General features: G+C 37.2%; 1 protein-coding gene across 1 annotated transcript in view; it reads right to left on the bottom strand.

Annotated features, from left to right (window-relative positions):
* The window catches only part of USP48 (ubiquitin specific peptidase 48), a 63544-nt gene extending 43682 nt beyond the window's left edge, over positions 1-19862 (bottom strand). The window contains exons 1-6 of the mRNA XM_006924545.3: positions 19653-19862; positions 5333-5453; positions 4139-4295; positions 1248-1375; positions 810-934; positions 200-308 (exon numbers count right to left, since the gene is read on the bottom strand). Of these exons, the coding sequence (XP_006924607.1) occupies positions 200-308; positions 810-934; positions 1248-1375; positions 4139-4295; positions 5333-5453; positions 19653-19786 (774 nt within the window). The 5' untranslated portion in view covers positions 19787-19862. The remainder of the gene's footprint in view (positions 1-199; positions 309-809; positions 935-1247; positions 1376-4138; positions 4296-5332; positions 5454-19652) is intronic.
* Positions 19863-23680: the final 3818 nt, after the last annotated feature.

Here is a 23680-nt window from a genome sequence, read left to right as displayed (position 1 = left end):
CAGCCAAAGAGTGTTTCAAGAAGCAGCCTGCTTCGACACTTTATAATTTACAAAGTTTCTTCTAGACCATTACATAAACAGACACTTCATATGTAGAAAAAGTTGAAATAATGAATTTATCCATTAAATCAAAAAACCATTCAGAATAGTATTTAACTGTTAATGAGCAGAAATAACATATACACCAAAATTTGAATACCTTCAAAAATTCCGAGATACAATCTGTTAACTGTTTGTGGCCTTGGATATTTAACTCCAGTTCATAAAACTTTGATAAAAGCTTAGACTCTCTGCCACACTGATTGCAACTATAATAAAATAGAGTGATAAAATTAACATCAGAGTGGGAAAAACAATAAAGTTCTACTGTATTACACCCTAGAAATATGGAAAGCATTTATTATCTAAGTTCTCCTTCACGGAAATTATTTATGCTATGTAGATTTAAAAAATAAAAACAGAAGGTGATTGGTGAGGCCATGTAGTTTATGATTAGGAAAGTTTTTAAGAGTTATTTTACATTTACTCTTAGTATTCTAGCTGGCTCCGATCTGACTCTCTTAGCTGACACCACAGCCGTAAAACAAATGGCAAGAGCTCAACCACATACAGTTCCCAACACCTGGACGGGTTCAACTGCAATTATCAAGTCAGTTGTTTATGCATTCCCATGGCAATGTATTGCTATAAATATTTCAGGTCCCATGATAACCCGCTAAAGCTATAACTTGGAACTGAACTGAAAATTAGATAACACAAGCAACGGTCTTAGAATAAAATGTACCATGAAAAAGCTGAAACACACTTACACAGTTACGTAAGCATATTCCCCACAGAACTGCTGTTGGACAATGTTCCGCACATCTGGATTCTTTTGTTTAGACAAAGTATCTTCCAAAAGAGACATAAAGAGCTTTGAAAATTCTTGGGCATCCTACAACACAAGTGTGGGTTAATAAAAAGAAAAATCGTATCTTGCTTTTCAACTTCTGATATAAATAGTATAAGTATTCCAGAAACTATCTGTACTTTGAACCCGAGTATTTTCCACTAGTTTGTGCTTACATATGAATTTTCAGAAATGAGATCAAGGAAAATGTGCAATATACTGAACAGTAAATAAATATGTTAATTCAAAATAGAAAAAAAATAATTTTTAAAAAGCATTTCACTTCATTTCCTTCTATAAACAGTCTAAGAAATGCTTGGATAACTTTTTATGTTTAAAAAAAATCAAAGGTTCTTACCTGCTGCTGCCCTGTGTCCAAGCCCAGGGCTTTAACGAATCCCGATGGATCAATGTATCGTCTATTACTGTTTTGCAACAAAGCAAACAAGTACTGGAGATGCTCACAAATTGTTTGAGGCTCATAATCTATTTAAAAAAAGTTTGTTTTTCAAAAACTGCTACTTTTTAAAAGACTTCCTTTTCACATGAGAACATAAACACCCTTACATCTCAACTATAGGGTGTTTCATTAGTTTTAAAACTTTAAGAGAAACAAATTAGTAATCACATCTTTTGGAAATAAAGAGGCAGCCATGGCTGTCTATATGCATCCCCTAAGGCGAAAGGCTATACACCACAGGACAACAATCACAATCATGACTAGCTTCTAGAGTGTCAAATCACAATGAAACATCCATTCCAGTAATAAAGACTATATTTACCATTCGCATAAGATGGCCAAATACTTTAATATAATCTCATGAATGTAGACTTGCCATATATAGAGCAAGCGACAGGAATCTCAAGTAGATATTCAGACCTGAATGAAGATTTACTGTTAAAAATTCTAGAATTTTCAGGTTGCAAATTTAATTAGTTGGGGGAAGATATGCAAATAGAAAGCATAAGTCTCAAGGGCCCTAAAAGGCTTGAGTATTATCTTCCATGCCAGTTATCAATTTATGGCCTCTCAGGTCCAAATCCACCCTTCCTTGACTGCTCTGTGATAACAGAGATGAGCTCTGCAAGTATTTCTCCTTTGCCAGCTGGCTCGAAGTTAAGTCTTGTTAGTAGAGGGCACTGGATGGTTGGACTGTGCCTCTTTCACGAGGCTCCAGTAGGGTCCAGCTTTCTAAGGACTCCAGGTTGAAATAGACAGCAGCTTCCCTCGGCACTTCTCTGGTAGCTTCAGTGGAATGCCTCCGGTGAGGCTCCTCCTCTTGAATGACCACCCTGTGAATGACCTCCTGGGCAACCTCTCAGGTCACTTCACAGGGGGTTCTGAGGCCTAGCATCTCCCAGTAGACAGCTTCCAGCATAGTCCCCCACTGGGGCACCTTTTTGGTCATCCAGTGAGCCCTGTCAGTGGTCTCTCCAAAGAGGCCTGGGTCTCAGGTCTGAGCAGCAGAGATCAGGGACTCCTCCGTGGGTGTTCTCTTTCTGCTCAGGGGTAGTGGCTGCTCCCTATGTCTGCTACTTCTGTATTTTTTCAAGTCTTCTTTAATTCTTACTACCCAATTCCATCATTATTCTAACTTCCTATTAATAATTCTCTATGCTTTCTCTGTTCAATTTATTGTATAGTTTCTGTCTCCTGATCGCACTGGTAGTTCATCTCTTTATTAACAATTGTGACTTTCAAGAAATTAATATTTCATTTGTAAAATAAAGATAAAAATCTTACTTCCTAGGGTGCAAAGGCATTGCAGGCTGTTAAAAGCTATTCAAGTTAAATTTGTATCTACTCCAACCCTCTTATTTTACAGGTTATATACTCCATAAGATCTTAAGTAACTCATACTCTGCTGCTGCTGATTTTCCTATCTGTAAAATAAGGGAGTGGTTGAGCTGAGACTAGAACTCACATCCCATCATTTCCAACATAAACCCTTTCCACTCTACTGCACTGTGCCTGTAAAGATAACAGCAGAAATGTACATACACTCTTATCAGAGAACAAGGTGACGAAATTTGGTGAAATATTAAAATTTATGTTTAGAAAATTTTGAAAAATTTCTTGAAGACATACATTAAAGCCACAATATCCAAAGAAGGCCACGGTACATCACTCTATGAAACAGAATTTTAGTTTTCATTTATTATTTAACTGTCTTCTCATTGGTAAACTTATACTTCAGCAAAACAATGCTAAAAATTAAAAACGATATATTTTATATGACTCACCTTTTACATACACTATTACTTTCAATACTTAACACACTATCTGTCTAGATTTAAATAATCAGAACTATAATTTTTAGGGAAACAAACTTAAGAGTTTTGAAGCCCTGTGTTTTGAAGCAAAGATTACCATTAACAAGGACTAAGACTCTAAAGTATTACCATGGTCTAGAGGGCTGCGAGAAAATGCAGGGCTTACAAATCCTACCTTTTCTTCTTCTGAGCAATCGGATCATAGAAAAGGCAGCACAGGATTTATAGATGAAAACAAGAGTTGCAAGTTCCCAACGTGGCACTCCCAAACATATGTAACCTTACACACTCACTCCTTCCACCGTCACCCCCAACTTTGAGAAGGAGAAAAAATTGGTTCATTCCATGAAAGTTCCATCTCAAAGAAAATAATCTCTGATACAGGTTAATATCAATTAGGATTAACGGTACACATACTGTGCATGAAAAAAAACTAAGTAATTCTGGTAGAAACAGTTTGAAACTGATTCTGTCTAAATCTGCAACGAGCACAGTCGCACATTAAGGGCTGATTTTGCCAAGGTTGGTGAATTTAATCTTAATTTTAGAAGTTATCATCTAAGTGAGCTTATTTGAGAACAAAGACAAAAGATTAGAGTTACATTGAAGTATTTATTAAGTCTCTCAATGTAGGCAAAAGAGTAACCTTGTCTGCTTTATTGACTGATTTTTATCAATCACTAGAAATAGACTTAAATCACAGCATATTACATAAAGAAACTACAGCTGTAAGGTACATAAGAATAACCAAACATATTTCCCTCACTACAATATTGGCCACTTTGTATATAAATGATAAATATGTAGAAAAAGAGGAAAACAATTTTGAATCCTAAAAATGTTTATAAAGGACCTAGCACTGTGCCTGGCACATAAGGAGCACTCAGAAGTAACTTCCTCTCTTTGGTTGGTTCAGAAGTGACCTTGCTGTAAATATATGCAGAAGTGAACCCTTCCCACACCATCCCCACTGACCTTTCTCTTCTTGGATGCCATCTTCAATCATGTAGTCGCTACAAGTACTTGGACACAAGTATAGAGCCTGCCGAAGCTCCAAGTTGAGAAACCACACTTGAAGAAATGTGTTGACATAACAAGTAGCTCCAAGGTTAGTGAGGCCCACAAATGAGTTCTGCGAAAGTAGAAAATTTACAATTATAAAATCAATTTCCCTTTAAATAAATTAAAACAACAACAACAACATTATTTTTTAAATTTCAGACTAAAATTTTTGTTACAACTGTCTCAACCAACACAGTACAACCACCTTAAGCCTCTCTAGGCCAGGGGTAGGGAAGCATTTTCATGAAAGCCCCATTTGGGTTGACTACAGGATTGGAAAAGATTAGGACAATGCCAAAGCTCATCTCTAGTCTTCTGGTCACCTTCCAGTCTTCTGCAGCCACTTAATCTAAAATGACAACAGTAGGCTCTAGGAAAGATCAGCTTTGAACATGGGCACCTAAGGTTTGTTCATTTGCTATATTCTTAAACTAACAGCATTCAGAATGAAAAAACTTCAACCCTATTGATCTGGGAGATGGAGTACAAGGAGAGTTGGTTGCAACTTCTACCAAAGATAAGACTGACAACTTCTGAACTTACAAAGAATCGTTATTTTTAACACAGAAAATACCTAATACAGTTGATGATTTTGTAAATGCCAGGCTTTATGATTAGAAAATATTAATGTGTACTAAAAAAAGTAAAATTATCTGTTATAGATATAATATATATAAATACAGACTCAAGAAAGCAAAGCAATATTATGGGGGCTTGTTCCCTTGATTTGCTACCTCCTTTAAAAGACTTTAAAAAGTTCAAAATAAAACACGTAACATTAAAGCAAACATAGAATTAGCATTTAAACCAAAACTATTATTTAAAGGCTCACTGGATCACACAGTTACCTATTTTAAAGCAGACCATAAAGATCTGTTCCAATTAAAGAAGTTTAGAATCTTAAATTCCATTATTTATCTTAAAGCTACACAGGTTATCTGAAATTAGTAATGGTTTCTGATTTAGGCACAAAATGAAATGAAAACAAAACAAATATAGGAAAACCATATAAAATCATTTTAGTCTAACCAATGTACTGTATACTTGAAACTAATTAAAAGAAATAAATAAATTTTTTTAAAAGTCACTTTAAAAATGACGGCTTACCTTTTTTCTCCTCTCACAATTGGGATCATCAATGTTATGAAAACTATTTTCATCTATTTCTCCTAACCAAATATGCTCACCAATCCCAACCAAGCAATTTGGATTTCCTTTGCAGTTTCGTCTGTGAATAAAATATATTTTACTTTAAAAATACCATATTCCATAAGAAACATGCAAATTTAAACTATAATGAAACAACATTTTTTAACTATTTCTCATCTATAAGATTAGCAAAACTGAAAAAGTATATCTCCACATTCAGTTTGTGAGGTGGTGGAAAACCAGAACTCATTTACTGCTGAAAAGAATGAAAACTGATAGGACTCATGGAGAAGAATTTTGCAGTCTCTAACAAATCTATACATACAGCTAGCTATTTCATTTCTAAGAATTCACCCTAAAGCTACATCTCATCAGTGCAAAAACACATGCTCTAGGTTATTCATTACAGCATTGTTTGTAATTGCAAAATACTGGAAACAATCCAAATAACCAAACACAGGGGATATGGTATGCACACATAATGGAGTACTACGCAACAGTAAAACAAAAAACACAAGATCTCTGAACGGATGTGGAGTAATTTCCAGGATATATTAGTAAGCAAAGTGCTAAAGACTTACCTATAGTATGCTATTTTTGTGTGTGAAAAGATAGGTAAATAAATAAAATATCCATGTGTCTGCTAATTCGAGCAGTGAGAAACACAAAAAGGATAAAACTAATGAAATTGGTTACCTACTGGAATAAGAGTAAAAACAGAAGTGACGCTTTTCTGAACATACTTTAACATACACTCCTGAAGTCTGGGCTCATGTGAATGTCACACACACGCACATAGGATGGGGGAGCCCTAAACTGAACACAAATAGAAACATATTTCAACTGAATAACATATCCACATTGAAAGAGGGGATGGGGGAACTAACCCAAGCAACTTGAACCCAGTCATTAGAAAGCTCATTTAGTAGTGTCCTTAGGCTAAAGACAAAAGGAACAAATGCCAAGCTCTAACAGCTTCCTTTTCAGAGACACTGGTAAAGGATTCTGAACTTTCTGTACATTCTGCAACTGAACAAACAAGAAAATATACAGGGGACAAAGGGAATCAAGATTTGGAGAGGGCAGTGACAAAGAAGAAGGGGATGAAGGACAAAATGAACCCTGCAATACTGATTAGGAATGAGAAATAGAAGCCAAAACTCACAGGTCTTAATATATGGAGATAGGTAGATTAGGGGTGCCAGTTAAATACAGAGCAGTAGTTATCGGAATTTCAGATGTAAGACATTTTTACACTAAAAATGTATTGCTGTCTATCTGAAGTTACGTTTGATTGGGCAGCCTAAGCAGGATGGCTTTTTGTCAACTGAAGGCCTAAAAGCAATAACATGAGCGCACCTAGCAAACAGATTTTGATTTCTAAACATTCCCCACTCGAAGAACCCAGTACTCCTTGGAGAAATGGCTGTGGCCAAGGATTGGCAGGGAAAGTACAAAATAAACATAGAACAAGTTTCTGTGCCCAAGAAGTAAGGATGTACTCAAAGAATGATGGGGACATGTTAAAAGGACAGCTGAAAGGGAGCGCTCAGTGGCCAACTCTGGAACAATGTGAGCAGCAAAATAAATAACAAGAGGATTATAACTTACTGAATAAAGTAGGACTCTAGTGAGATGAATGGATGGGTGGTGGGGTGGGTGGATGAGTAGATGGGCAATCTCTTCCTTACTGAAGAAAGTCAACTATCTAAGTAAAAGATGGAATTAGGAAATCACCATTTGTCATCTATCAGAATAAAAGAATCAGGAAAGAATCATCAATGGTAGCTAGTGTAGGCAAGTTTGAGAACAGAATATTTACGTAGTCTCGAAGCATCTCAGCACACGTTGTTTATTAATTACAAAAGGAAAAATATTAACTTTGAGTGGAGAAACCTGGCAGATACCACCTTAACCAAGTGATCAAAGTTAAGGTAGCCAGTAATGGGTCTAATTGATAGCATGCACCTCCTGGTGTGATGCTCTAAAGGGAAACATCAGCTAAACCCAAGTTGAGAACTTTCTACAAAATAAGTGTCTTGTACTTTTCCAGTGTCAATTTCACAAAAATACAAAGAAAGACTGAGTAATTATTCCAGATTAAAGGAGACCAAAAAGACACAACAATCGAATGCAACGTATGAGCTTGAATTTTCTTTAATTATAAAGGACATTATCAGGTCACTATGTTCTGAATATTTCAGATTACCCACTAAAGCTTTATTGATAGCAGTTAAAAGACTGGAAACACGAAAAATGACCAATAATAGGAAACTGATAAAAATAAATAATATAACAAAAACAATGGAAACTATTGTAGTGGGGAGGATAAATTTTTAATATGGATATGTAACAATATGATTAGTTGAAAAAAGCAAGGTACAGTGTTTAAAAATAGGTGTGATAAGCCTGTTTGTTTAGATAAAGGACACAATATAAACTGGAAACCATCTCTAAAGATGTTCACCTCTGTACTTGCTAGCTGCAAATTAAAAGGCTTTCTATGCCCTCCATTACCTTTTATACCTTTCAGACTTAGAACTATGGCATGTACTATATATTCCAAAAATAAGTACTTATTTTCAATGTTCTGCTTAAAACATTCTTAAATATACTGTCTTCCTGGCTGTAAAAAAATAAAAATGAAAAAAGTTTGGCCAATTTAAGAGCAGTTTTGTCAGGTTAATGTCAAAGCCAAGTTGGAAAATAACTTACTAAAAAAGTAAAAGCAGGGCTGATTCTGTGGAGGAGGATCTAAAAAGAGTTATTTTTTGTGCCTATAACTCATCTCTAATAGGCAAGGATTACTACAAGGGAGATACAATGCTGACAGTAAAAAAAAAAAACAAAAAAAAATCACTCCTTTTACACAAAAGTAATTTTTCTCTTCTATCAAGAGAAGATATAAACAAACAACAAACCAAAAAAAAAAAAAAAAAAAATCTGATGCAACAACTGGGGAAAGTAACCCAAAAACTTTCCTTGGAATAGGGGCAAGAATTTACTAAGATTCTTTAAAAAAAAAAAAAAAAAAAAAAAGACAGCTAGCAGGATTGGACTACAAGGGCCTTTAAGATAGAAAGAGATAACTAGAATGAAAGTGTACCTCTAAAACAAAATAAGTAGGTGCCTATTCTTTCAAAACTGCTTATCAAGGTATAATATCACGTCTCATGTGTGCTTTCTCCTCTTGGACAGAGAAGGTGGTAAGACTTTTTCACACGATTTAGCTGGGAGACAGGCCCTCTTCTAAGCATCAAACGCACACATCATTCTCTCAGAAACGGGTTCCAGGGGAACTGTTAAGATTTTAGTCTCCTGTTCCTGACAACAAAATAATAGAGAAAATCAATTAAAAAAGTAGGCTCTCCTTGTCCTCACTCCTCCCCTCCATACAAAAAAATCATGTGTCCTTAGTCCAAAACTGCTTCAAAAAAAGCAAATACAAATACAGTTAACTCCTGAACAACAGGGTTTGAACTGCCTGGGTCCACTTATATGGTGATTTTTTTTCAATACAGTACAGTACTGTGAATGTATTTTCCTTATGATTTTCTTAACATTTTCTTTTCTCTAGCTTACTTTATTGTAAGAATATAGCACATAACATACCAAATATGTGTTAATCAACTCTTTATGTTATCAGTAAGGCTTCTGGTCAAGAGGAGGCTACTAAGTTTTTGGGGAATCAAAAGTTATACAGCGGATTTATGACTGTGTGGGGTATCAGCACCCTAACCTATCCACTGGGGCGGAGGAAGCAGTGAGATAAATTTAAAGGAGAAAAATTATGATAAAAGAGATGAGAAATGAAGATCTGAAACGTAAGATGACTGCAGAGTTGAAGAGATGGTGCAGAGTGGAAATTAATGGTACCTGTTAGTCATCATTTTTGTGGGGAGTAAGGTAAAGAGAGAAAAAAATCAGGTTTTTATGTATATGGCTTAATTTTAAAATCTTTAAAGAAGAATCACTGGTAATACCTTTGAGAATATTCACATCTATAAATTCATAAAATGTTCATTCACCTAACAACCTGATTTCATTTGAAATTCTGAATTCTGATCAAAAGAATCAGAGAAAGTAAGCATGCAGCATAAAGGAAGACATAGCACTAGGTTCCTGGCTAAGCATCTTTCATAATGTGCAGTTACCATCCCCAGGCAGATTTGCTGGCCCTATAGCTGCTCTTTTAAGAAAGAGTTCCAAGATTGGGAGATCTTTCACCAAAAAGGTTTATCCTTTTCATCCTTCTACAATTCAAGCTGCTATGAAACATCTGGCACTATTTACAAGAAGCACTTCATCCAGTGTTCAATTTCTCAGGGTAGGTTGGGGGAAAAAAAACAAACAAACAAGCAAATTAACTATTAAACTAGTGTCAATAAGTCCTCTAGCAGAAAATACAGCTCAGTGTCCAAGCACTGTTTCAAGGATCACCGTAGGGCACCCTATCAGACCTTTAAAGAAGGCCCCTGGCCCATCCTCCTTCTACCATCATGATTTCAAATTGAAAAGAAAAAAAGAAATTTAAGTTACTCACCCCTGCTTGTCAAAACAAAGAAAAGCACTTCATGACACTTCTCAAACTCTGGTAAGGTATTCTCTGCCATGAGATAAACATGATTCATGTTCATAGATCATAAGTTTTAAACAACTATTAGAAGAAAATTTATTGAATCAAGCAGATTTATTATGGACTAGAATACAAATATTTAAAATAAACCCCAAAAAGAATAATCAGGAGGGATTAAACCCTACCAGATACTGAATCATAAGGTAAAGTCCCCCAAATTAAAAATGTAATAGAATAAAAAGTTCAGAAACAGGCCTAAAAACATATGGCAATTTTGCAAGCAATAAAGGCATCCAAATCAGTGAATAAATATAGGTTTTTTAATAAATGGTGGTTGGGACAACCAAGCAGCTATCTGGAAAAAGATAAAGTTGGACTCACTTCACAGTATACTTCAGCACAAATTCCAAATGGGTCAAAGATGTAAACATTAATTGAAACCATAACAATAACACATGAAAACACTAGTAAATTCCTTTGTAATATTGGTATGACAAAGGCTTTTCTATGACTCAAAATTCAGAAGCCATAAAAGGAAATGTCCATTAATTCAATCTGATAAAAACTTTCTGCATGGCAAAGAAATCCATAAGCAAAGTCGAAAGACAATGATGAAAAAAAATTTGCAACTCATGTCACAGAAATAATCTCTTTATAAAGAACTCCTACAAATTGATAAGAAAAACTAATAACCCAGTATAAAAATGGGCAAAGGACACAACAGGCAGTTCAAAGAGAAATATGAATGGCCCATGAGCATGAAAAGTTGCTTAATCTGTCATAAGAGGAATGCAAAATGAAACTACACAAGAGACATTTTGTATTTGTAATCAGCAGTGCAGTTTACCAAGTACCCCTTATCCCTCTCTCCTCCTAGATACTTTTTGGGTGAGTGAGACCATCAAACGAGCTCTGGCCAATGAGTTGTGAGCAGAAATGATGCATGTGATTCCAAGACAAGCATTTAACAGCTGCCACAGAAACCCTCCAGAGGAACTGACAATGTTTCAAATGGTGGCAGCTACACTGGGTATCCAAGTGACTAGGAGGAGTCAGCCTCCACTCACTCTACACCTAGCTTATTATAATCTTCATGTAGTTTAAGCCAGATATAAACCTTTGTTGTTTTAAACCATTGAGAATGGAAGTTATTTGTTCCCACAGCATAACCTAGTCCTATCCTGACTGATACACTTTATCCTGCCTATCAGACTGGCAAAAATTCAAAAAGTCTGACATGGTCATGAGGAAACAAGCAATCTCTCATACATTACTAGCAAGGAGAAAAAATAGAATGATCTCTATGAAGGGCAATTTCCACTATCTATCAAAATTACTCATGCTTTTATCTTTGACACTCTGCTATCCCATGTGTTTATTCTACAGATTTACCTGCACACATGCAAAACAATTTAAAATGAAAGTTATTTATTGAAACATTGTTAGTAACAGCAAAATATAGAAAAGCCCAGTGTTCATTTATAGAGAACTGGCTAAATAAACTACAGTAAATCCATTCAACAGTATACAATGTAACTGTATATAATGAGAACCAAAGAGAAAAGGATGCAAATATCCAAAAGTACATGAAAGTTGATAGCAGCTTTTATTTATAAGTCGAAAACTGTAAATGATACAAGCATTCCTCAATAGAATAAACAAATTATCATATTTTCATGCCATAGACTACTCAGTGCCTCCCCCCACAAAAAAACCCTACTGACACATGGTTAATCAACCTTTGAAGCTCTGCCACTTAACAAAAGTGGAATATCATCATTTTCCCAAACCTCAAAATTTAGGGCCTACTAATTTGGGATTCAAAAACTGCATCTTATGAAAAATAATCACTATATCCAAACACCTATAATTAGCATATTAAATCAACTGGCCTGAAATTCTGTATTCTATTAGGGAAAGGGAGATTAGCCAAGCAAAAGAGATTTTAAAAAGTAATTCTACCTGAAAATACTACGAATCTACTTTAATAGGATACCTCCAAATTGGTATTAAAGAAAAAATGTTGGGGATGAGTGATAACTGATAAGTCAAAGTTTTTTCCTGTCTAAAAGGGTTTATATAATAAAAGTTAAAAGTTCTTCCCCCAATTACAGGGAGACTTAGTTCTTCTCCAAGGAAAATGACTTGAAATATTTGAAGTTTTATCCTATTTGGGTAATAATGGTCTAACACTTGAAAATAGAGTATCTTCCAACTTCACTAGTAATCAAAAAATACCACCATTCACTTATGAAATTGACAAAAACAAATAAATATAATACTCAATGACGGCAAGGACAGAGACAGGAATGTTCATATAACTGCACAGAGCTGGTGGGAGCAAATCTTGCAATACTAATGCATTTCAAATGCCTTAAAAATGTTCATGCCACTTTTACAATTTTTTCTAATACTCAGAGAAGTAAACAATATTAATTTACAAGGATGCTCGGAACATTAAAAGAACTTAACCAAAAAGAAGAGGAGGAGGGGAAGGAAGGAAGGAGGGAGAGAAAGGGAAGGGAAAGAAGAAAATAGCAGCCAGGCAGATAAATGCCCAACAGGAATATAGTTAAATATTCTGGGATATGTCATATGGAATATTATGCAATAATTAGAAATTACTTCTGTAAACTATATAATGTCCTAGAGAAATAGTCTTAATATTAAATTAAAAAGCACCCATACAAAATGCAGTTATAACATATTTCATGCACATATAGAAAAATAAAAAATAATTATATTAAAATATTATAACCCTGTTCTCCAGTGGTGGCTTTTAATTGAAATGAGTTCATCAAGTCAGCATTGAGATCAGACTCCTTACAAACTTAATGTAATTATATTTCATTTTACCTTATCCATGCTTCTCAAATTACAGTGCACACTGGTGAATATATCACATACATAAAGTCACAAGAAAAACATACTGTGTCATCCTGGAACCTAAATTTCAATTAGTTTTACTAAAAACGATTATAGACATTTCTTTAAAAATTATGCAGAAAACAATAATTTTTAGACCAGACATGAACTTTTCTTTGATTCCATTTCTTTATAAGGCTGTCCCAAATAGAAGGCTATTTTTTTCTTAATAATTAGAACAAAATGGCAGAAGCCGAGGGAAATGAGGTGTAGAGGATTTGCAAAAAATAAAGGGTCTCTTTGCACCAAAAGATACATAAAAGAATGTTCATTGCAGCTTTATTCATAATAGCCAGATACTGGAAAAATTCTAAATGCCATCAATCAGTAGAAAGGATAAAGTAACAGAATGGAACACTGCGCAGCCCTAAAAATAAACACACTACTGCTATCCACAATGAAGACAAATCTCACAATGTTGAGCAAAAGCCAGACACAGAAGGAACGACAATGTATAATTAATTGTATACAAAACTCAAAATAGGCAAAATAATCTGTTGCATCCAAAGTCAGGGTAGTGGTTGCTTTTGAGATGGGGGATGGTACTGATCAGGTGGAGGCAGAAAATGGGAGGTGAGGGTGTTCTGGAATTCTAGCAACTATATAATCTTGTTGGTAGATATACGATCAAAATGCTTCCTAATTCATCCAGTGTAAATCTTTCGATTTGTGTACCTTTCTGTACATAAAAAATAAATTTTATTTAAGAATCATTAGAAAAAATTTAAGAGGAATTAAGAAGGTCTTGCCTTATCAGATATTTTAAAAATATTATCAAGCACTTAGAACTGTGATCCAAGTACAGGGATACTCAGTGAAATCAACAGCAGAGAATAGGGCTGAGAAACCCAAATTCATATAAGAATGTCATATAACGAAGGTGGCTTTTTAACTAGTGGGGCAGGTGTGTGTGTGTGTGTGTGTGTGTGTGTGTGTGTGTAAGACTATTCAGTAAGTGGTTTAAAAAACTGATTAGCCATTTTGTAATAAATAAAATAAAGATGGATCCCTATCTCAGTCCTTAAATCAAAGTAAGTGCTAAAAGGACAAAGATTGAATGCATAAAATGAAACCACCAGTACTAAAGCAAAACATGAGTGAACACTTCCAAAATCTTGGAGTTAGGAAATCCGGAAACCATAAAGGAAAGCACTGGTAAATTTGACCACATAAAAATATGGGTTTTAATGCACCAAATGGGAAAAAAAACAGTCAAAAAAATTTGGTAAAAAATATCTTTAATAGAAATATTCAATAAGCTCTTGAAAAATCTAAGGAAATAATTAACAATCCAAAACATACAATTCACAGGAGAAATACGAATAGCCAGCAAATTAAAAAGATGTTCAATGCCACTAGCAAAAAAAGGCAAATGAAAATAAAATGTTATTTTTCACTAATCAGATTGGTGTCTGACATAAGAATGCCTGGGGTGGGAAATAAGGTGAATATAGGTGGCAGTGTTAAATGGTATGTGAACTTTATCATCTAACAAAATTTAAAATGGTCATAGCTCCCTTTACCTCAGAGAATCCTCATCTTGCAACCTAGTGAAAATGCTGACTCAACAAAGATAAATGAATAGGGATGTTCACAGCAGCACAGATGCAGTATCAAAAACCGGAAACTCAAAGGTCCGTCAACAGGGAACTGATTAAATTATAACATATCTACCTCTACACAATGAAATATCACGTAGCTATTAAAAATAATAAAGCACAAATACATGCACTAATTTGGAAAAAAGATATATTATCAAATTAAAACAAGTTACAAAGGTATGCTGTGACACTCTCTTTTTTTGGAAAATAACAATTATACTGTTTGCTTATATCTGTCTTCTCTCTAAAATATATGTCACATGAAGGAACTTTAACTTCTGGGTCTTTATCCAAGAACCACCCTAGAATACAGGTCCACAGTAGGTAACAAAAATATTTGTTGAATAAAGAATGAATACTTATTCCAGTAAGGCATATAACAGGCATCCAATAAACAGTTATTGAATTTAACAAATACACAGAAAGAAAAAAAATCAAATAGTTATACTATCTTAACAATGGTTAGCTATGAGCCTGAGAATAGGAGGGGCTTCACTTGCATTCAAAATTAAGGACAAAGTATTCTCAAAGTGTTAAGTGTGCCAGGCAGCAGAAAGATACAAAACAATGAACAAGAACAAAGACACAGGGAACACAAAACATCTATTAAACCAGTAACATGCATTAAATTAATTTCTAGATTTAATCTGTATTAAGTAGTAAAAGTACAGCATGCAATGAAAATAAAACAAGTGATCATCTTCTGCCAATAACTGTTAACTTGAGGGTATTATGCTACGTGAAAATAAAACAGAGAGACAAATACCATATGATCTCACTTACACATGGAATCTAAAGAACAAAATAAATGAACAAACAAAAAAGAAACAGACTCAGAGACAGAGAACAAACTGATGGTTGCCAGATGGGAGGGGGGTTGGAGGGAAGGGCTGGGTGAAAAGGCCAAGGGATTAAGTAAAAATTGGTAGTTATAAAATAGTCTCAGAGATGTGAAGCACAGCACAAGGAATACAGTCGATAACACTGTAGTAACTATGAATAGTGTCAGATGCGTGCTAGACTAGTATGGGAGATCACTTTGTAAATTACATAAATGTCTAAACACTACCAGGTGCTGTAGGTGCAAAAAAAATTTTTTTAAACACTATGCTGTACACCTGAAGCTAATGCACAATATTAAAAAATAATAATAATAACTGTTAAACCTGGGTAATGGGTACATGGGGGTTCACTGTACCATTTTCTACTTCTGTGCATACTTAAAATTTGCGATAATTAATTTTTTTTTAAATAAAAACAAAAACTAGGTCCCCTGATTTGGTCAGAGGACCCAGGAAAGTTAGCAAGGCAAAAGAGACCAGTACAATTAAAATGAGAGAAAATGTAAACCAGCTGAGAGGAAGGTGTCATTGGAACATTATCAATGAGGAAAAGCTTGATAAAAGTTTAAAAGTGAGGCCTAGCAGTCCTCATCAAGGGTTTTTAAACTGGCATGACACTAGAATGCATTACATTTCTGTGAAGTTTTAATTTTATAATAGTCATGTAATGAGAACAAAATAGACATAATATAGACTTTGAAAATTCATATCAAAACTTTAACTGTCACAAAAGGAATTAACATGGCACCATTTTCCACCTATCAGATCAAAAAGCACAATTAACATAGTGTTCGTAATGGTTGAGGAAACAAGACATTCTTACACACTGACAGAAGAAATGTAAGGTAGAACCATCATTCCAATGGGCTATTTAACAATATGGATTAAACTGAAAAATGTACAGCCCTTATCCACCAGTTTTACTGCAAGGAACTTACTTGACTATTATCCTCACTGTTAGGAAACAAGCCTAGTTTTAAGAATTAAGACACAAAATACTTGCAGAATTCTGTGGATATAGAATTTAGTACACACTGCTTTCATCCTGTGAATGTCCTAAGCAGTTTTGGAAATATAAATATGGTCGTGATTCATCTATTCTTTGAATATGGCTAAATACCTTTCAGCTTTGGTAACTCATAACAAATTAAATATAAAAAAGATATTAATGGTACTATTAATTTAATTCTTTAATCTCTTCTTGCTAAGAGTGAGAATAAATGCTTAATCAAAAGGAAAAAGTAAGTAGGAAAAAAAGCCTTTTTGATATTTAAATAAAAATTGCTTGCACCTCAGATTAGGTGTGGTTTCAAAAGCACAAGAAACCAAAAAAAAGAGAGAGAGAGAGAATCTGGAATACATCAAAATTAAAAAAAAAAGCTTTTGTACTGTAAACAAGAAAGTGAAAAACCCTTAGAATGAGAGAAAATATTTGCAAATATAAGGAACTTGTATCCAGAATATAGAAAGAACTTAACAACTCAATGAAAAAATAAATAACCCAATTTTAAAATGGGCAAAGAACTTGAATAGACATTTCTCCAAAGAAGATATATGAATGGCCAATAAGCACAGGAAAAGATACTCAACATTATTAGTCATCAGGGAAATGCAAATCAAAATCATGAGATACCACTTCATACACACTATGATGACTATAAGAGGCAAAAACCAGTGTAAAGACACGGAGTGACTGGAATCCTCATACTTTGTATGCAAAACAGTGCGCAGCCACTTTTGAAAATAATTTGCCCAAAATGTCCACACAAAAACCTATACACAAATGTTCACAGCGTTATTCATAGTAACCAAAAAGTGGAATGACCCAAACGTCCATCAACTGATGAACAGATATATAAAATGTGGTAGGTGCACACACAAAATGGAAGATTTGACAATAAAAACAAATGAAAATGATCAACGAGCACATGAAAAGACGCTCAACTCATTAGTCATTAGGAAAATGTAAATCGAAACCACAATGCCACTTCACACACACTAGGGTGGTAATTTTTTAAAAAAGTAACAAGTGTTAGCAATGTTGAAGAGAAACTGGAGCCCTCGTGCATTGTCGGTGGGGATGTAAAATAGCACAGCAGCTATGGAAAACAGTGTAGCGGCTCTTCAATAAGTTAAATATAATTACCACAAGACCCAGCAATTCCTAGGTATATACCCGAAATAACTGAAAACAGGCGTTCTAACAAAAACTTGTGCACGAATGTTCATAGCAACAGTTACAATAACCAAAAAGTAGAAACTGCCGATATGTCCCTCAAGTTAATTAACCATGTGAGGTGATGGATGTGTTAATTACCTTGACCAGGGTGATCATTCCATAATTTGTATCACATCAGCACATCCTACACTTTAAATATATACAATTATATTTGTCAATTATTCCTCAAAGTTAGGAAAAAGGGTTTAAGTCTAGCAACTGATGAACAAAATGTGGTATATCCAAACAATGTAATATTATTCAGCCATAAAAAGAAATGAAGTACTGATACATGCTATAACATGGGTGACTGTCGAAAACATTATGCTAAGTGAAAGCCAGACCAAAAAAAAGCCACAGTGCATTTATATGAAATATCCAGAATAGAGAAATCCAGAGACAGAAAGATTAGGGGTGGGGGAGGGGAAATGCGAAGGGACTGCTTAATGGATATGGAGTTTCCTTTAAGGGTGATGAAAAAGAAGTCTGGTGATGCTTGTACCACACTGTAAAAGGTAATAAATGCCACTGTACTGCATACTTTAAAATGGTAAATTTTGTTGTATATTTTACATAATTTTTACACAACAACTTAGAAATATTGATACATGGTTCAACATGAATGATCCTTGAAAAATTATGCAAAGTGAAAGAAGCCAGACACAAAAGTCCACATATTGTATGATTCTATTTACATAAAATGCCCAGAATAGGCAAATAGGAAGAAGGTGATTGCCTCAAGCTTGGAGGGCAGGGGGTACAGGGGAGGAATGAGTTCCAATCTGATGGGCTTCTTTTAGGGGGGCCAAAATGTTCCAAAACCAGATTGTGGTGATGGCTGAATAACCCTGTGAATATACCAAATAAACACTGAATTCTACGTCTCAAATTGGTGAGTCCTATGATACATGAATTATATCTCAATGTAGTTAAAAATGCTTAGATATAAACTCTGCAGCTTAAAAGTCAGCCTCTCTATGACATCCCCCTCATAATTATCTCAACCAATTTCTACTCCTTTACTTCTGTTAAATTCAGAACTATTACAGCGAAAGAGTTTACTTTGGTTACTCTGGAACCTAATTATGTTGAGAAGTTGGCTGAAGCTTAATAAATTCTATTACACACAGACTTCTGTCATTCCAGTACTTACTGTTGGAGTCAGATTTGCCCTCCTGTGGGCCCGACGCCCAAAGCTTAGAATGATTCGTTTGCTCCCTAACTTGTTTCCCTTCTCAAACTAGACTTTAAGCTGCAAAGCTGAGACCTTGACTTCCATTCCTTCTGGATCCCGCTGCAAAATGTAAAACCTCCGGAAAGCCTTTACTAGATGCCTGCCGAAAAGCGGCCTGACACGCCCGGCTTGGCCAAGTCAATTCAACAACATTCCGGAACAAAAACTATAGCTCCCGTGTTAAAAGGTGGAAAAACAGAATAGACAGGCATAATGCCAAAGGATTCCATCTAAAAGAAAAGGCAGGGTTCAAGGGCTAAGGAGAAGTAGAGGACAGCACTTACACAGTTCAAACTTCGTACTTGGTAGAGAGGTGTAGAGTCAGAACAGCCGCCCCCCCCTCCCAAAAAAAGGCTGAAAAATGCTAGATTAACGAGAAGGGAGGTCAACAGGAGGAGGAAGGGCACAGATGACGTAGGTTAACCATACGTTTTTCCAAAGCAACCCCATCCAAAAATACTAAGATGATCAAGCCTTTGGCGTCAGCGCTAATACAAGATATGCTGTGATGAAGCTCACTTGGAAGAAGTTCCCTTTTTACAAACGAAAAAGCCGAGCCGTGGCCAAGATATTCAACCACCAACGTTTGCTAAGCTCTCAGCTCCTGCCTTGAATCATTTCCACCGCCATCTTCTAAATAAGAACCCAGAACCCTTTCTAAAGGGCTTTCAGTAGCATCACCTCCGTGCCAGAGAGCCTAGGAAGGTTGTGTTTCCCAGGTTGCCCGGACGGCGGAAGAGGAGGAAGCCTCCACCTTGCTCCTCTCCACGCCTGCAAGATGCACTCATCCGGACGCCCTCTTCTTTCCCCTAACTCGACCCCCGCCCCGGTTTTCCATGGTCCGACGCAAGAGGGGCGCGAGGCCCGGTGCACGGGCCTCACCTGCACACGCCGCGGATGCAAGGCTCCAGCCAGATGCGGTAGGCGGTCTCGATGTGCTCCTGCGACACCTCCTCGGGCCGCACCGTCTCCGCCCAGCGCCAGGCCGCTTTCTCCAGCTGCAGCCGCGGGGCCATGGCCTTGGCCGGAGGAGCGCCTCCCGAGCCGGGCCGCCGCTGCTGCCTCCGCAGCCGCCCAAATGGACTCCGCCACCTGCCAGCGATGAGGACCAGGCGCTCCCTCAGCCAGCTGGCCAGTCAATCACCTGTGCGCGCCACTGCCGCCGCGCCCGCCCGCGCCCGACCCGCACGACCGGCCGCAAAGCGCCGCCGCCGACACCAGACACCGCACCCCCCCCCCACTACCGCAGACGTTGAAGATGTACTCCCCACCGCGGTAGGCGCATGCGCGTTCCCAGCTGCCTTTGCGCCTCCCGCTCCTCAGGGCAGACGAGCGGAGGAAAGGGAAGCGGTCGTCCAGAGACTGTCTTGCCACGTCCTCACCGGTGCTGCTGCGGAAGCAGTGTCTCAGCCCCAGACCAGGGTAGCGTCCTGCGTACCACTACTCTAACAAGCTGGCGTCTCGACACCAGGCTGCCTACTCTTGCCCTCTGGTACTTCTCCTTTAACCGTGAAGGAGTCACGCGAGAGGCTACTCAACGCATATATAGGTCCGCTGAACTACGGGGTGAGACCTGAAACCGAGTCACCAAAGAAACCAGACAAAGCTCTCTAAAGGAAGATTTAACTTGAGCCTGGACCGGTTCCGACTCCTTTCCCGAGCCCTCCTGACGTCACGCTACGTTCTGGGCTTTTCCTGAATTGGAACTGTACTACATGTCCCGGCATGCATTGCGGGGCCGTCACTCTGGATTAGAGGCACACTGGGATTTGTAGTCTTGGAGGTGGGGGCCTTGGTGTGCCGCGGGTTGTGCAGAGGCGCACGCGGGTGCATGGTGGGGCGGGGTTTCTCTGGCCTGGAAGGTCATCTTTGCAGCTGGCCGACCCACCTTACTGTTATCTCTATATGATGATTTTCTGTTTCTTTCGTTAAGCTCTTCTCTAGCTCCCTGGTTTAAAAACAGTTCCTTTTTGCAACATCTGCCCCAGGATATAAAGAATAGCCTTATTAGAATGTTTTGAAAACTAAAGGGCATGACTTGAGTGAGGATTTTAAGGAGTTTACATTTGAATGAGAGCCCTATGGGGGATGATTTCTGACTCAACAGTTTACCAGCTAGGTAACCTTGGACTGGAAGTTAATGTGTGCTATTCATTAAACATCTTGAAAGTGTGATGAAAATAAGACGTGGCCCCTGCCATTGAGGGGAGGGGGAAGAGGTGAAGCAAGGTCCCCTTCCAGCCTTGAAAGGGTTGGAGTATTTGGAGAAGGCTTCCCAGAAGAGGTAACTGAAGGCTACCCTTAAAAGATGAGTAGAATTTAGCCAGGGTAGAAGATAGGCTCCATTCCATAGAAACAGAACAGTGAGGAGCAAAGGCCCAGAAGAGAGAAACTTCTTGGTGTCAGACCACTAATTCTGAGATTGGGAGAGGTGAGAGATAAGGCTTGAGAGGCAGGCCATGACTGCCTTTATCTGAGACTCATTGAAAAGTTTAAAGCTGGTGAATGATATGGAGATTTGCATTTTGTGTAACTTCCTCTGGATCAAGGTCAAACTATCCATGTAATACAATCAGGAGATAATGAAAGCCTGAATTGGGGCAGTGTAATAGGCATGGAGTGAAGGGACAAATTTGAAAGATATTTAGGGCATAGAACGGCTGCAAGTTGATGATGTTGATCTAATCAATATCGGTTCACTTTTCTGTTACTTGACTTTAAAGTTGGGTCATGGCTCTTCCCTAAGTGCTTACAGCTTTTTCTGTCATCCATTGCCTCACTTAGCACATGATAAAACTGAATATTATTAAGTTGGTGCTGTCACTGCTATCAGCAGATTTTTTCTAACTTGGGTAATTAAATGAAGAGTTTCTACTGTTAAACAAACCCCAAATGGATTCACTTTTGGTAAGCCCCACCAAGACTTAATACAGGTATACCTCATTTTATTGTGCTTTGCTTTACTGCGCTTCACAGATGTATTTTTTACAAATTGAAGGCAAGACCCTCCACCCGCAAAAAGATTACAGCTCACTTTATTGCAGTGATCTGGAACCAAGACCTCAATAGCTCCCAGATATGCCTGTACCTAGCCTAATTGCAGTTTCAGGCTCTCCCAGAATTGAATATTATTTATTTATTTTTTAAATTAAAGTTGTTGGAGCGAGTGGTTAATAAAATCATATAGATTTCAAATGTATAATTCAATAATACATTATATGTATATTCCATTGTGTGTTCACCACCCAAAGTTAAATTTCCTTCCATCACCATATATTTGACCCCCTTAACTCTTATCTACCTCCTCCCACCCTCCTTCCCTCTAGTAACTAATCTACTGTCCCAAGAGTCTGTTTGTTTGTCATTTTGTTTGTTGCTTTCAGTTTTATATCCCATATAAGAGTGAAAGCATATGGTTCTTTTTCTGTCTGACTTATTTAATATGAAAATCTCAAGATCCAGGAATGGAATTTTAAACCAATCAGTCTGGAATACCCTAGTCAACCCTAGTGAGGGAATCTACCTGAAGATCCCTTGCCTTTCCTAAGGAAAGGTGACCTTGCCTGAAATAACTCTTAACTTCCTTGTCCCACCTTCTCTGCCTATGCAAGCACATCTCATTTTATTGTGCTTCAGAGACGTTGCATTTTCTTACAAATTTAAGGCAAGACTCTCCACTAACAAAAAGATGATTCGCTTTATTGTGATACTTTATTGCAGTGGTCTGGAACCGAAACTGCACTATCTCTGAGGGATGCCTGTAAAACCTTCCATCTTGTACAACTACTCAGAGCTCCCTTCTATTTGCTAGATGAGACGCAGCTCAACTCATGAGTAATTTAATAGTGTCAATTAGATCTTTAAATTTACTCGATTGTATTTTAACAATACCAAGTGAGACAAATTACAGAAGAAGGTGTAGGTTTAGAAGGGAGACGATGTTTTCAATTTTTAATGCATTTCAGGTCCATCAGGGACATCCATGTTAAGACACCAGAAGCCAGAGCTGGCTAATTGGCTTACTGAATTTTGGTGGATATATTATTTCTGCATCATGAATTTTTCAATCTCTACTGGATCATTCTCATCAGCATTCAAATATGCTGTAATTTCTCCTAAACTTAACGAACCCTCTCTTGACTCCCACATCCCCCTCCAGCCACTGCCCCATTTCTCTGCTCCCCTTTATAGGAAAAGTCCTGGAGTTGTCGATACTCTTCTCCAGTTCTCCTCCTAGCTCCCCTTAAATCCATTCCAAATCAAGATCTTATCTCTGTCAACCCTGAAACTATTCACAAGAAGGTTACCAGTGGCCTCCACGTTGCTAAATCCAGTGGTAAGCTCACACTATTTTACTTGACCTATACACAAGATTGGACCCAGTTATTCACTCTCTCTTCTTGGAAACACTTCATTTGCAGGACACCACATTCTCCTGGTTTTCTATCACTCACTGGCCATTCCCCTTTGTTATCCTTTTGCTGGTTCTTTCTCATCTCTCTAATCTGTAAACCTGAGTGGCCTAGTGTTGTCCTTGGATCTCTTCTCTACATTTACTCCCTGGGTGATCTGCTCTCCTCCCATAGTTTTAAATACCAGCTGTGTGTTGATGACTCCCAAATTCATATCTCCAGACCTGACCTCGCTCCTAAAATGCCAGACTTGTATATCCTTGTATATGCTTATTTGGCATCTCCAATGTGCAATGGCTATTTCACACTTTACAGGCCCAAAACATATCCTTATTCTACTTTCACCCCCAATTGCAGCCAGATATCTTTCTGTTATCTTTCCCACCTCAGCAGATGGCAACTCCATCCTTCTAGAAATCTTGGACACAACTTTATCTTTCTCTTACATTCCCATCCTTCTACAAATCCTGTGGATTGTGCCTTTAAAATATATACAGA

The sequence above is a fragment of the Pteropus alecto genome, unplaced genomic scaffold, assembly GCF_000325575.1.
Source record: "Pteropus alecto unplaced genomic scaffold, ASM32557v1 scaffold39, whole genome shotgun sequence".
NCBI lineage: Eukaryota > Metazoa > Chordata > Mammalia > Chiroptera > Pteropodidae > Pteropus > Pteropus alecto.
Note: the sequence above shows the minus strand (reverse complement) of the source record. Positions and strands in the feature narration are given on the sequence as shown.